Below are 14,397 nucleotides of genomic sequence, written 5' to 3'. Positions count from 1 at the left end.
AACAAGGGACAGAATAAAGTTGGAGTATGTTAATGTTTGTGCAAAAACAAAAGCAAAAACATGATTTTCTGTGAAGAAAGTATCGTGGATGGGCTATCCAAAAGTCAGAGTGACTCAGAGCTGGGTCCAGATCCAGAGCTCTGTCATTTTTGCTATGTGGACACAGCCGACACAGTATAGAAGGAGAGAAACAATGTCGGAGGACTGACACTGCCCAACTCCAAGACTTACTATTNGCATTTTTTTCCACTCAGTATTGTATTTAAGATTTATTTATTTATTTATTTATTTATTTTTTTTTTTTTTTAAAGATTTTTTATTTATTTATTAGACAGAGATAGAGACAGCCAGCGAGAGAGGGAACACAAGCAGGGGGAGTGGGAGAGGAAGAAGCAGGCTCATAGCTGAGGAGCCTGACGTGGGTCGATCCCATAACGCCGGGATCACGCCCTGAGCTGAAGGCAGACGCTTAACCGCTGTGCCACCCAGGCGCCCCAAGACAGTGTAGTTTTGATGAAAGAATAGGCACATGGATCAATGGAACAGTACAGAGTGTCCAGAAATAGGCCCCTATAAATATAGTCAACTGATCTTTGACAAGGAGCAAAGGCAGTGCAACAGAACAATCTTTTCAACAAATGGTGTTGGAGCAACTGGACATCCACATGCAAAAAAAAAAAAAAAAAAAAGCTTAGACTTGGACCTTACACCTTTTACAAAAATTAACTCAAAATGGACCACAGACTTAATGTTAAATGCAAAACTATAAAACTCTTAGAAGATAGGAAAAAATCTGGATTTTTCTTGGCTATGAAGATGATTTTTGGGGTGCAACATCAAAGGCATGATTCATGAAAGAATTGATAAGCTAAACTTCATGACAATTAAAAACTTCTGCTCTGCAAAGATACAGTCAAGAGAATGAGAAGACAAACCACAGACTGGGAGAAAATATTTGCAAAAAATGTATCTGATGAACGTTTGTTATCCAAAATATATAGAAACACTTAAAACGCGACAATAAAAAAACCCAAACCACCCAATTTTAAAAAGAGGCAAAAGACCTGAACAGACACCTCACCAAATAAGGTATACAGATGATGAATAAACATATGAAATTATGCTCAACGTCATGTCATTAGGAAATTGCAAATTAAAACAATGTGATACCATTACCTACCTAATAGAATTGCTAAGATCCAAAACACCGACAACACCAAATGCTGGTGAAGATGTGGAGCAACGGGAACTCTCATTCACTGCTGGTAGGGATGCAAATAGTACAGTTACTTTTGAAGGGTTTGGTGGTTTCTTATGAAACTAAACGTACTCTTACATGATTCAGCAATCACACCCCTAGATATTTACCCAAATGAGCTGAAACTTGATGTCCACATAAAAGCCTGCAAGTGGATGTTTATAGCAGCTTTATTTATAATTGCCAAAACTTGGAAGCAAGCAAGATGTCCTTCAGTAGGTGGATGGATGGATCAACTGTGGTCCATCCAGACAACACAGTATTACTCAGTTATCAAGCCACTAAAAGACATGGAAGAAACATAAACGCCTGTTACTGAGTGAAAGAAGCCAATCCAAAAAGGCTATATGATGATACCAATTATATGACATCTGGAAAAGACAAAACCATGAAAGCAGTAAAAGGATCAGTGCTTGCCAGGGGTTGCGGGGGGAGGGATGAATAGGCAGGGCGCAGAGAATTTTGAGGGCAGTGAAACTATTCTGTTTGAGAGCATGACGGTAGGTATGTGTCATTCTACATTGTCAAAAGCCACAGAATGTACAACTCCAAGAGTGAACCCTAGTGTAAAGCATGGACTTTGGGTAATAATGTTGTGTCCATGTGAAGGATTGGATTGTTAACAAATGTACCACTTTGGTGAGGGATGTTGATAGTGGGGGGAGGGGAATGGGGCATATGGTCAATCTCTGTACTTTCCACTCAATTTTGCTGTGAACCTAAAACTATTCTAAACAGTAAAGTCTCAGGGTGCCTGGGTGGCTGAGTCAGTTAAGCGTCTGCCTTCAGCTCAGGTCATGATCCCAGGGTCCTGGGAGTGAGCCCCACATTGGGCTCCTTGCTCAGTGGGGAACCCTGCTTCTCCCTCTGCCTGCTGCTCCCCGTGCTTGTGCTCATTCCATCTCCCTCTCTATCAAATAAATAAAATCTTAAAAAAAAGTAAAGTCTATTTTAAAAATGGTTAAGGTGGTAAGTTTTATGTTATGTATATTTACTGCAACAGATAAATTACAGTGTTCCTAGCAGCTTCATTCATGACATCTCCAAACTAGAAACAATACAAGTGTCCTTCAGCTGCACAGTGGCTCAGTGGAGGGAGTGGTCACCCAGTGGAGTACCAGGCAGCCACGAAAAAGCATGAGCTGCCACTACCCACGACAACAGCCGTGAATCTCACCAACCGAATGCTGAGAGAAAGCAGCAGTATACAAAACAGTACGTAGTATATGATTTTATTTGTATCAAAATCAACAACAGGCAAGACTAATCTTGGCTCTTAGAAGTCAGGGTAGGTGATCAGCCTTGGGAGGGGGGTAGTGGCCGGCAGAGCAGGGAAACGGTGGGGGCTGGAATGTTCTGTTTTGGGATCTGGATGCTGGTTACGTGGGTGTGTCTAGTTTGTAAAGATTCACCGACTGTGCACCTGAGATGTGCCCTTTCTTACAGTGTGCTCTATAGAGATTCAAAAGAATGTGTACAGATACATATATAGAAATATACCAATGTGCAACATGCTTATATAAAGGTTCATGTACGGACATACACACTACCCCACACAAATACACTGCAATCAGACAGAAGGATGGCTGCTGTAATTCTGGTCGTGCCACTTACTCGGTTTATGACCCGAGACAAGCTCCTGTACTTCACCAAGCCTCATCTGTAAAGTAGGTTTACTAATACCGCACGCAGGGGAGCCGCCTGGCTGGCTCGGTTAGTGGAGCATGCGACTCTTGAGTCTTGAGGTTGTGAGTGTGAGCCCCACACTGGGTGTAGAGATTACTTAAAAAAAAAAATCTTAAAGAATATATAATACCTCACACACACAACAAAAACACACCTAGGGCTGGTGAGAGCGCATCAATCCAGTACTTACTATTAATATTCTTGCTGCTGTTCCGTTTGGTGATAGAGCCCAGGCCGTGGCGGGGTAGGGGTGAAGACACTGCTTCCAAGGAGAAGGGGGACCACCGGGACAGCTGGTCTAAACTGATAAGCAGAACATGCTCACCTTGCAAACTGCCGCAAAGGGAGAAATCTAACCCTGTGCACCGGGGGGAGGATGCACGTGCCAGGCCTGCCCCGGGGTTCTCGGGGAGGAAGACAGGAGGTAAGGCACACAGAACTGGGGAAATGGATCCTTTCCTGGAGAGCAGGGCCCTTCACTATCGCTGAGCAATCAAGACACCCATGAAAGTTTAAACACCTTCTCAGACCACACAGCTCTGGGCTGGGGAGCTGGGTCCTTGAGGGGGAAGAGGCCCCTGAGGGTCATTCTCCCCCTTGGGGACGCCTGGTACCTTCAGGAGGCTTGGGCTGGGTCCCAGGATCCCTGTGGCCCAGTAACCTAGATTTATTGCCTGAAGAGGGGAAGGGGAACCAACGGATGGAACGGACTCCTGTTCCATTCCAGACTCTACTACTCGTGAGCTATGTGACCTTGGGTGGGCCATTCACTCTCTCTGACCTTCATTTTCCACCTCTGTAAAATGGGGATCATTCCTACCTCATGTGGTTTGTTGTGAGGATTAGGCAGCTTCCCTTCACATGTAGAGTAAAATCCGAAATGTTAACAGTGGTCTCCTAAGCCCAGTGATTGGGCCCGAATACCACCCTGGGACTTGCCCTCTTGTATGCCTTGCTGTTCTTCAAGCACGGCAAGCTCATTCTGCTGCAGGGGCTTTGCACTTTTAATTCCCCTGCCTAGAACCCTTTCCGGCCAGATCTTGCTGAAACGGTTGGAGCTCGACTGAAATGTCACACTTTGGGAGGCTTTCTCTGGCCATCCAGTCTAAAGCAGCCACCTCCAGGCACTCACCATCCCATCACCTAACTTGTCTTCCCAGCACTTACGACTTAATGAAAATAACTTGGTCGTGTATTTGTTTCCTTCCTCACTCTTTTTTTTTTTTTAAAGATTTTATTTATTTATTTGACAGAGATAGAGACAGCCAGTGAGAGAGGGAACACAAGCAGGGGGAGTGGGAGAGGAAGAAGTAGGCTCAAAGCGGAGGAGCCTGATGTGGGGCTCAATCCCATAACGCTGGGATCACACCCTGAGCCAAAGGCAGACGCTTAACCGCCATGCCACCCAGGCTCCCCTCCTTCCTCACTCTTGTCTCTCCACCTTGGCTGAGCTTCAGAAGAGCGGGAGCTTATCTGTCACTCAAAACACACTTCCACACACTCAATGCAAACCTCCCACACTCAGGATGGTCTTGGTCCCCCTGGTCAGCCACTTGGAAAACAATCTGGCTGTTGGTGTAGGTTTTGCCCTGAGAGCAGAAGCCTTCTCCCAGCCCCTCAAGGTGCTGGCAGGAGCCCTGGACCCCCAAACACGCTGGTGGAGACCGCTGGAGAGGACGGCCTCTCATGGTGGCACAGGATGTGAGGGTCTCCCATCTGCCTCTGGGGCCCAGGGGCTTCGGTAGGAGCAAGAGGCAGGCCTCGGGGCCCAATTGCCACAGAGCTGGGAGGAACCAGGGGCTGTGTTGGATGTGTGAGCGTGGGTGATAGGTGCACGAGGGTGTGCAAGAGTGTGTTGGGTGTTGAATGAGCGTGCGGCTGTGTCTGTATGTGAAGTGTTGTGTATGAGTGGGTGTAAGTCAACGGTATCAGCACACTTGTGATGGTGTGTGAATGTGTGTGAGCACGTAAGGGTGTGTTTGAATGTGTATGTATCTCACTGCGCGTGTGAATGTAAACCTGTGCATCCACCCGGGGCGGGGGGAAAGCAATGAGAATATAAAGGCGAACAAACACAGAAAATCCGAAATCCCTCATAATGCAACCATTCAGAAAACCCCTGTTGTGGTGAACCCTGGGGCAGGTCGCTGTCCCTCTCTGAGCCTCCGTTTCCCCATCTGTAACGTGGGTGGCGTAATAGCACCTCGCTCAAAGCTTTGCGGTATGGAGGAACGGAGTGTATCCGGGCTAAGAGCTGGAGTCTTGAGGCTCCAGTCTTCCTCCCCACCCCCATCCTCGCACCACGCTGAGCCAGGGACGGAACTCTAGGGCAGGGAATGCGACTTCATCCCCTACTCCGAGCCTCAGTTTTCCCATCTTAGCAACAGAGTTGCCCTCCAAGGTCCTCCCGGGGCTTTGCAGACCTGGGCCTGAGGGGTGCATGGCGGACCAAGGTGGGGGTCTCCGAGGCAAGGGACGTAGGAACTACAACGGATCTCCCTGCGGTAGGGGTGCACGCTCTAAAAGAAACAAACTCATCCCACACTGCGGATGTGCAGAACTTGGACCGCGCCGTGAGGGGTGTGGCCACCAACAGACCACACCCTATCCCCCGCCCACATCCGAATCCTTCAGCCCAGACACCGGAAGTCAGCCGGACGGAGCGTTCCCGCGTGGACACTGCCCGGGACACTCAGCGGCGAATCCCCAGACCGCGGCGGAGGCTCGAGGACTGCCGGACGGGGACCCGGGAAGAATGCTAAACCCATGCTCAGACGCACAGAACTGGCCAGTTGATAGTTGGGAGATTGGACCCCAGAGCTCCTCTGTCCTCCTCGTGTTGGCTGCCTCTTCAAAAGCTCCGAGCAGAAAAAGGAGGCAGTGTTTAAGCAAAAGACCTTAGGGGTTACAAGTCCCAACTTGTCTCCGGCTTGTGAAGGTGTGACTCAGTCTGCCTATCTGTAAAGTGGGGCGATTAGTCCCCGCCTCGTGGATGGGGAGGCCGTGAGGCGGAACGAGAAGACCACGCGCTCTCAGCCTAGGCCGTCCGCCCCACCCCGGCCCGGGAGCATCTTTGTCCACTGAAGACCGTTTTCTGGGCCGGAGTCTGCGTTTTCTTCTGCACTTGGGAACTTAGAACGGACCCTTGCCGCTGGTTCCACACCGGCCCCTGGGGGCGCGCCGGAAGTGCTCTTACGGAAGCCTGCGAAGCGGCGCAGTCCTCTTCACCATGGCGACGGCTGGGGCCCCGCGGCGCTTCTGCCGCTGCGCCTGCTTCTGCTCGGAGAACTTGTACGTGGCGCGCTACGGCATCCACGTGCGCTTCCGGGGCGAGCAGCAGCTGCGCCGGGACTACGGGCCGGTGAGTGGCCTCCCTGGCTCTGCGGAGAAATGGGCGTGCAGGCCGTTCGCTTGGCCTCGGTGCTCCGATCTGACAGCAAGAAGGACATGATTTCTGGGTGCCTCGGTTTTTTCACCTTAAACGGGGATAGTGGCATCTCCTTAGTGAGAGCGTCGTAAGGGATGAATGAATAAACGTACATGTAAAGTGCTGCCTGGTTCGGGGACGCTGGCAGCGCGGTTACTAACTGCAGCTGGTTAGCGTGCTTATCGAATTTCATCCTCACAATGACCCCGTCAGGTCGGGCCTCTCGTCACCATCTCAACGAGGGGAAACTGAGGCCCAGAGATGTTAAGTGACTTGCTCACTGGACTTTCTGCTCTCAGATCCTGCGCAGCCGAGGGTGTGTCAGCCCCAAGGACTTCCAGCAGCTGTTAGGAGAGGTAACACTCCCCACCCTCCACTGCCCCCTCCACACCCAGCCTAGCCCTTCGTCTTTAGATTGGTGCCAGCAGTTTGAGGAGTCCCCCCAGCCTTAGGCCTCCCCTTTCCCTCTTCCTCTGCACCCCCCGCCAACTGTAGCACCTGGGGCCTGGCACCAGAAAAAGAGAAAGTGGAAAACGCCAAGTTGTCTGCCTCACTCCCTTTTGAGACACTTGCCCAAGGTTTCACAGCAGGTGGAGCTGAGATCCCACCCAGGGCGGACAGGCTCTGGCCTCTTTATCTCTTCACCCACCCCCCTCTGGCTGGTGCCAGGGCTGCTGGCATCTTCTATCTCCCTCCTCACCTGGGGGTGAGGAAGGGGAAGCTTCCTAGGTGAGCCCTCTGCACCTTCTGGAACACAAGACTTGGCTGGGATTCCATTTTCTTCCCTCAGTGGCCCGGCTGGTTGAGCATGTCGAGGGGTTCCCATCCCAGCCAGGCTCTGAATGGTGCAATCCAGAGTGGGACAGGCCCCTTCCAGAAGGAGAGGCCTTCAGCTAATAGCTTGGCACCTGCAGTTTATCCTGAGAGAATCAGATGTGTAGGGAGACTTGGCTTTCAACCCAGGCCCTGCTCTGGCCTTCCTGAGCCTGTTTCCTCCTCTGTACCACGATCTGGGGGGCTGTGTGAAGCCCCATCTTGGTAACCAGGCCCTGTGCCACCCAGCTTGAGCAGGAGGTGGAGCGACGGCAGCGGCTGGGGCAGGAGTCGGCTGCCAGGAAAGCCCTCATTTCGAGCTCCTACCACCCAGCGCGGCCTGACGTCTACAACACGCTGCAGGTACCCGGCAGGGGCAGGTTACTGGAAGGAGGTGGAGGCATTCAGGCCTGGGGGCTGTCTGCCCCACAGCTGGTGTGTTCTGCCCCCTCAGGATGAGGCTCTGGCCCCCGAGTTTCTGGCTGCAGCTGAGTACAGCACATCGCCGGGTGCAGACCTTGAAGGCCTTCTCCAGCGGCTGGAGACGGTGTCTGGTGAGGTCTTGGCCCCATCACCTAGTAGGACTAGGACTAGAGAGTGGAAGACTGGGGTCCCTCCACCATGTCTGCCTCCAAAATCCAAACCAGCAGGAGCCAGAAGGGCTGGTGGGACTATCTGCCAGGAGCAGGGCATCTGTATTCACTTATTCACTTGCCCAGCACACACTCACTCAACCCGTGTCAGGTGTGAGCCAGCTGGCGCACTCAAATGAGGGAGACTGAAGAACTTAACAAAGGGACAGCTAAGACGGTGTGACGGTGAAGGACCCACCCAAACCCCCCAGCCCAGGGCTAACAGCAGGGTGGGGAGCAGAGAGTTCCTATCCCTTGACCTGAAGAAGTGGGCAAGAGTGTAGTTTCTTGAACCTGCCACGACCTGGAGTCGTGGGGGAGGGGCTGAGCCACAAAGCCACACCAACCTCAGAAGTGCCCCATGGCTCCTACCTTTGGATCTCCTGCTGGGATCTCCCAGTGGCTAAACCCACAGGAAGTACCAGCCCTTCCAGATTCCTTAATCCCCTTGCCTCAGTGTCATCGTCTGTGAAATGGGAGCACTAGTAATACCCATCTCCTAAAGTGTGATGAAGTGAGGTAATGTGCCTAATGGCCTGGGTACACAGTGCTTAGGAAAGGTTTCCTTATCTCACGGTTACTGTACTCCTAGGTCTAGGGGTACCAAGGGGAGACAGGTGTACGGTGTTGCCCCCTTTATGGAGCCGGTGCTCTCTTGTGAAGCACAGGGTGGAATGTGGATGAAACCGTCCCTCCTAGCCTGGAGAGACCCCTTTGTTGCCACCCACTCCCCAGCAGTGGAGACTGTGTGAAGGTTGTCTGGGTGGGGCTGGGCTGTGAGTTGGCTGAACATGTGGGGGCTGTATGAACCCTGCACCCCAGGGTGTTGGTGCATCTGCCAAGAAGTGTCTGCGTGTCCATTCTGGCCTGGCTTCTCCCTAACAGGGCCCGGCAAGAAGGAGCATCCCCCCAGCCTTCCCGTGTGAGGAACAGAGGCTCCAAGAGGCACTTCAGTTGGGGTGCAAATGTTGGTGGCTCATGGGGGGCCGTGCAGAAAAGCCCGAGGCTGGCTCTGTGATCCCCGCATGGTTCCCTCACTGGCCTGTTGGGTGTCATTGGGCTAATCCCTTCCCATCTCTGGGCCTCATCAGAACTCACATCAGAGTCTAGACCTGTGGGAACCTGTAGAAGCAGGATGAGAGGCTCCAGGGACAAATGAGGGGGCCCAGGAAAGGCTTCCCTGCTGCTCACACAGTATGTCCTTAGTGGTCACAACAGCCCTGAGGTGAGTACCTGTGCTATCGCCATTGTACAGGTGAGGGAACTGAGGCCGAGGGAAGTGACAAGGCATGCCTAGGCTCACACTCACAAGGAGGCAGACCCCCACTGGAGCTCCCAGCCAACACTGTCCCTCCCTTTGCAGGGGAAAAGCATATCTACCGGCTGCCGGTGTTCACAGTGCCGTTCTGCCAGGCCTTGCTGGAGGAGCTGGAGCACTTCGAGCAGTCAGACATGCCCAAGGGAAGACCCAACACCATGAACAATTATGGGGTGGGTGAAGCAGGGGCACTGGGGGTTGGGGGTACGTACTGTGGTGCTGGAGAACTGTTGGGTCCTATTGGGGTCTTAGTCTTCCCATCTGTAAAATGAGGTCATGGTAGGATTATTACGAAGCTGGTATCTGCAAGTAACACTTGGTAAGAGACTCCCCCAGGGACCCAGGATGAGGCCCCGTCAGTTTCCCTGCTGACCCCCGGGGTCCCCCTCCCAGGTGCTGCTGCACGAGCTAGGCCTGGATGAGCCGCTGGTGACACCCCTGCGGGAGCGCTTCCTGCAGCCACTGATGGCCCTGCTGTACCCAGACTGTGGTGGGGGCTGGCTCGACAGCCACCGTGCCTTCGTGGTCAAATACGCGCCGGACCAGGACCGTGAGCTAGGCTGCCACTATGATAACGCTGAGCTTACCCTCAACGTGGCCCTTGGCAAGGCCTTTACAGGGGGCGCCCTGTACTTTGGGGGCCTCTTCCAGGTGAGTGTGTGTGACCCTCGTTGCAGGGCCTGGGGCAGCCAGGGGTGCCCAGGCCTGAGCTTCCCTTTCTGCAGGCACCTTCAGCCCTGGCCAGGCCCCTGGAGGTGCAGCACGTGGTGGGCCAGGGCATCCTGCACCGGGGTGGCCAGCTGCACGGGGCCCGGCCCCTCGACTCAGGTGAGCGCTGGAACCTGGTCGTCTGGCTCCGGGCCTCTGCTGTGCGCAACCGCCTGTGCCCCATGTGCTGCCGCAAACCCGACCTGGTGGACGACGAGGGCTTCGGCGACGGCTTCACCCGTGAGGAGCCCACCACGGTGGATGTGTGCGCACTGACTTGAGCCAGGCCGGGCCCGTGGGGGGGGGCGTGTAGCATGGCAGGCGAGGGCTCTGCCTCCTTGGGGTGGGTGGGACAGGAATAAACTCCCTGCAGCCCGCAGGCACTTCTTGGTTCAGAAGGACACACAAGCTTCTGCGTCATTCTGTCCGCAGACAGGCTGGCTTGGGTCAGGTTTGTTAGAGCCAGAGCCTGAGATGGGAATTCTGGGGCAATACCTTCAGGGGAAGGGCGTGAGGGAACCACAGGGCGGGAAGGAGCTGGGCCAAGGTGTGGTTTCAAAGAGCCTCCAGCCTCAACCCAATCCCGAGGAGCCCTCGGGAGCGTGAATCTAGCCCTCTGCCCCCTACGTCAGTTGGCTACAGGGTGTGGCTGGGCTGGGTGGGGAGGTGGCAGTAACTGCCCAGACATCCAGCTCCAGGGCAGGGTGGCTCCCAGTGGCCGAGGGAACCTTCCAGAGAAGAGTACGGGTGTGAATTAGCAGCGGACACCACAGCTGGGGTGGAGCACGTCTGTCTATAAAGGGGATTCGGGTGAGCCACCAATAGCAACTGCTAGTGGGGTTAAGAGCAGGGATTCTGGAGCCAGACTGTCTGGGTTCAAATTCTGATTCTGCCGCTTCCAGTGGTGGGACTGTGGGGCAGCCACGTGACCTCTTTGTGCCTTGGTTTCCTCCCCTGGAAAGAACCTATCTCCTAAAGCTGTTTTGAGAATCAAATTAGTTAACATTCGCAAAGTGCTTTACAGCAGCCCTCTGTGTTTGCTGTCATTATTACTGAAAAACTGGCAAGTGGGCAGCCCCAAATTGGGTGAGGAGTGCAGCTGTGTCGGGTTTGGGCTGTACATTTGCAAACCAGGGGCTTCCGTATTGAAATCTTGAATTCTGACTTCCCTGGGGGGGGGGGGAGCGAGATCTGGAACACCAGGCCCGGTTCCACACTGGAGAGATCAGCAGCAGAGCCTCGGCTGCCCACTCCGGGCACGGGCCTGCGGGGCACTCCCTCACAGGGGTCCCTCCCTGGCCCTATCATTAGGTGGGGACGCGGCGATGACCAGGGGTCTCACAGGCTGCTGGGGTCGGCAGGCAACTCAGGGAGGAATGGCGGTCGGAGACGAGGGCAGGGCCGCGGCAGAGGCCGGGGAGCATGAATGGCCTCGCACCCGCCTGGGGCGGAAGCCTGGATCCCCAGCTGCCCTGAAACGGAACCCGGGGCTTCAGAACTAAAGGCAGCAGCGCCTCGCTTCCCAGCCGGACAGCCTTCCGGAGCACTGCCCCGGCCGGAAGTCCCCTCGACGCCACTTCCTCACGCGAAGGCGTGGTGTGGTCCGACGGTCCCGACAGATGGGCGGTTGAGGAGGGGACTGAGCAGCTGCGGGGACCTTCCCTAGGGCGCCGAGGCCGCGGAGGGCGCGGGGGTGGAGGGTAGGAGCGCGCGGGGAGGGATTCGGGACCCACCTGGTAGCTGAGGACCGCGGCGGCAACCGGGGGCGCCGGAGCGTCCGGGCGTGGAGCGTCCGGGCGGGGGCGGGCCCTTAAAGGGGCCGAGGCTCCGGGAGTCGGCGCAGGGTCTGGGGTCCCCGGGGGTGGGGGAGGATCGTGCGGTGGCCGCAGACTCCCTCATCCCTGCCCCAGGTGGTGATGGGCACTGGGTCCCCGATAGCCAGGCCCCGAGAAGAGCCGCCCTCGGAGCCCAGTCTGTGGCCGGCTCTGTGAGCCCCAGTTTGAGCGTGTCTCCCCGTCTCCAGCCTGTGGCGCTATGGCTCACGTCAGCTCTCGCAAGCGCTCCAAGAGCCGAAGCCGGTCCCGGGGCCGAGGGTCGGAAAAGAGAAGGAAGAAGAGCAGTAAGGACGCTCCGAGGAGCTGCTCGGCTTCTAGATCCCAAGACCACAAGGCCGGCAACACCTCCTCCGGGGCGGAGGGTGAGGACCGGAGGGAATGGGAAAGGGGTGTGGGAACTTTACGGAGGAAGCTGCAGGCAGCTGGGCGGGCTTCCCGGGGTGGGAAATCACAGTGAGCAATAGAAGAGCGCAGAGCGCAGGACCTGGATGTCTGGATTGAAAGACACTCAGATTCCAGAGGCTGGGCCAGCGCATTGTGTATGGATTGAAGGGAGCACGTAACGATGCTTTCTGTGTAGCTGGAGCTGAGATCTGGGGGCTGGCTGCCCTGCTCTGTCCTGCTCCTGGTCAGACAGTGACTGGGTGAGGCCCCGAAAGTGCCTTTCCAGAGACTGCTGATCCCCGGTCTGGAAGGCTCTGCCTGGAGGGTCTCCCCCTCCCCCTCCCCCTCCGTAGTCCCTCTAAGCCTGCCACAGGCCAGAGCAAGGGGATAAAGGTATGCTTCCTCCCCTCCTGGCCTTCCAGCCTCACCTTCTCCCTGCATCACAGAGAGAAGCAAGCACAAGGCCCAGAGGAGACCACGATCCAGCTCCCCCTCCTCTTCTTCCAGCTCTTCTAGCTCTTCTTCCTCCTCGTCCTCCTCCTCGTCCTCCAGCGGTGGCCGGAAGAAGCGGGGCAAGCACAAGGACAAGAGGAGGAGGAGGAGGAAGAAGAAAAGGAAGAAGCAGCTGAAGAAGAAAACGAAGGAGAAGGCAAAGCTGCAGCAGGGTGAGGCCCTGCCGGGACCCTCGCTGGACCAGTGGCACAGATCGGCTGAGGAGGAAGAGGATGGCCCAGGTACTCTGCCGCCCGGCAGGCAGGAGGGGAAGGGTCCCCTCCTCGAGACCCAAACACCAACTCCCTGCCATCTCCCCTTACAGTCCTGACGGATGAACAGAAGTCCCGCATCCAGGCCATGAAGCCCATGACCAAGGAGGAGTGGGACGCTCGGCAGAGCATCATCCGCAAGGTGGTGGACCCAGAGACAGGACGCACCAGGTGGGGGGTCTTGGCAAAGCTCAGCCCCACGTGCTCTGTACGCCCAGGAGGAGGGCTGATGCCCGAGACCAGAGAAAAGTCGTGATTCATTTATGGGACCTGTTAGGCTCTTCTTTATTGCCCAGAGCAAGCAGTCACAGGGGTGGAAGGGCCTTGAGCAGTGTCTTCAAAGAGCCAACTGGCTGGTCTGGAGGCAGAGCCTACCCAGCTGCCTTTATCACTGTCCCAAGGGTGGGAGAGAGGGAGGAGTGGGGGCGCCTAGGTTCTGCTTGCTCAAGGGAGTGGGGACCTGAGGACTGGCATCTCTTTGCTGGGGCATTAGAGGTTCAGCCTCCTCTCCCCTCCTCACCCAGGCTCATTAAGGGAGATGGCGAGGTCTTAGAGGAAATCGTGACTAAGGAACGGCACAGAGAGATCAACAAGGTTGGTGTCACCCCTTTCCCCGGGGTCCACGCCCAGCTCTGTTTCTGATGTGTCCCCTTCTGTGCGCTTTCTTCTCTAGCAAGCCACCCGAGGGGATGGCCTGGCCTTCCAGATGCGAGCCGGGCTGCTACCCTGAGGGCGCTGCTGGCTAAGTGTTGGTGGCAGGGCCTGGAGTCTGGCTTCGGGGTGGGCAGCAGGAAGCCCAGTGGGTGTTTGCCTTTCCTCCTGTGGACTGGCCTCTGGCCCAGCCTCTTCTCAGATGGCAGAGGGTGGAGGATAGGGTCTCTGGCCTGATCGGCTCCCCCATCTCCTGAAAGAGCATAACTTCCCAAATATTAAATGTTCCCTGGTTGGAAACTTTGTTGTTTTTTTGTGCTGAAGGGAGGGAGGGTTGCTGCCCAGCTTCCAGAGGTAAAACAAGGGCTCCAGGAGTTTTGGGGGAAAGGTGGGGTGTACCCTGGTGGTTGTGAGCACAGGCCACACTGGCCACCTTTGCCTTGCTCATCCCCAGATCAGCCCGCCCAGACCAGACCCTGACCCTCACCCCCAGCTGCATCCCAAACCCAGACTGGGCTCTTAAGCCTGATCCCCTCAGACTTGGGGGGAGACTGCTGTCTGTGCCCTTTATCCTGCAGATGACAGCTGTTCAGAGTGTTGGTGCTGGGGCCAGATGGCCGGGGTGGGAGGCCTGCTTCAGATTACTAGCTGTGCACTCGGTAAAGCAGGGAGGCTTTCAACATCCACCTCACTGGGTTGCTGGGAGGATGAACGGAGTTCGTGTCTGGGAAGGGGCTAGAAGGAGGCCCAGGGCAGGGTAAGGCTTGTATATCTGTATTATGGCGAGTGTAGTGGGCATTGTTTATTGGGAAAGACAGCCTCTCGCCGCCACAGCTTTAGCTCCAGGACAGGCTGTACCCCCATCCTAGGCCCCCATCCCAGGCCCCCATCCCTAGCTGGTGTTCTGTGGTTGCTGGTGCA

The 14,397-nt window shown here is 55.4% G+C and overlaps 3 protein-coding genes and 1 long non-coding RNA gene across 6 annotated transcripts in view; 2 read left to right on the top strand and 2 right to left on the bottom strand.

The window, feature by feature from the left end:
- ABCB9 (ATP binding cassette subfamily B member 9) overlaps nucleotides 1-1,198 on the bottom strand; it is a 29,411-nt gene extending 28,213 nt beyond the window's left edge. Inside the window, exon 1 of the mRNA XM_034638608.1 lies at nucleotides 1,181-1,198. The gene's annotated coding sequence lies outside the window, so the exon portion shown is untranslated. The remainder of the gene's footprint in view (nucleotides 1-1,180) is intronic.
- A 4,589-nt stretch (nucleotides 1,199-5,787) lies between these two features.
- Nucleotides 5,788-11,867, bottom strand: LOC117795198. Its single transcript, XR_004619074.1, has 3 exons — nucleotides 11,576-11,867; nucleotides 9,347-9,395; nucleotides 5,788-6,420 (listed from the first exon to the last, which is right to left on the bottom strand). It is a non-coding gene; the product is annotated as an uncharacterized LOC117795198 (long non-coding RNA).
- On the top strand, nucleotides 6,142-10,648 carry OGFOD2 (2-oxoglutarate and iron dependent oxygenase domain containing 2). Of its 2 annotated transcripts, XM_002913092.4 has the most exons (7): nucleotides 6,142-6,305; nucleotides 6,671-6,727; nucleotides 7,434-7,547; nucleotides 7,639-7,738; nucleotides 9,180-9,307; nucleotides 9,528-9,785; nucleotides 9,860-10,648. In XM_002913092.4, the coding sequence occupies exons 1-7, from the start codon at nucleotides 6,174-6,176 to the stop codon at nucleotides 10,121-10,123; spliced, it is 1,053 nt and encodes a 350-aa protein (XP_002913138.1). In that variant the 5' UTR covers nucleotides 6,142-6,173; the 3' UTR covers nucleotides 10,124-10,648. The 2 variants fall into 2 exon arrangements, with proteins under 2 accessions (XP_002913138.1, XP_034494579.1); XM_034638688.1 differs by lacking the exons at nucleotides 7,434-7,547; nucleotides 7,639-7,738 and having other exon boundaries at nucleotides 6,271-6,402.
- ARL6IP4 (ADP ribosylation factor like GTPase 6 interacting protein 4) lies at nucleotides 11,382-13,776 on the top strand. Of its 2 annotated transcripts, none has more exons than XM_011226374.3 (6): nucleotides 11,382-11,542; nucleotides 11,866-12,039; nucleotides 12,508-12,795; nucleotides 12,879-12,996; nucleotides 13,350-13,419; nucleotides 13,499-13,776. In XM_011226374.3, the coding sequence occupies exons 2-6, from the start codon at nucleotides 11,877-11,879 to the stop codon at nucleotides 13,553-13,555; spliced, it is 696 nt and encodes a 231-aa protein (XP_011224676.2). In that variant the 5' UTR covers nucleotides 11,382-11,542; nucleotides 11,866-11,876; the 3' UTR covers nucleotides 13,556-13,776. The 2 variants fall into 2 exon arrangements, with proteins under 2 accessions (XP_011224676.2, XP_034494580.1); XM_034638689.1 differs by having other exon boundaries at nucleotides 12,484-12,795.
- Nucleotides 13,777-14,397: the final 621 nt, after the last annotated feature.

The sequence above is a fragment of the Ailuropoda melanoleuca genome, chromosome 12 (genome assembly GCF_002007445.2).
Source record: "Ailuropoda melanoleuca isolate Jingjing chromosome 12, ASM200744v2, whole genome shotgun sequence".
NCBI lineage: Eukaryota > Metazoa > Chordata > Mammalia > Carnivora > Ursidae > Ailuropoda > Ailuropoda melanoleuca.
Note: the sequence above shows the minus strand (reverse complement) of the source record. Positions and strands in the feature narration are given on the sequence as shown.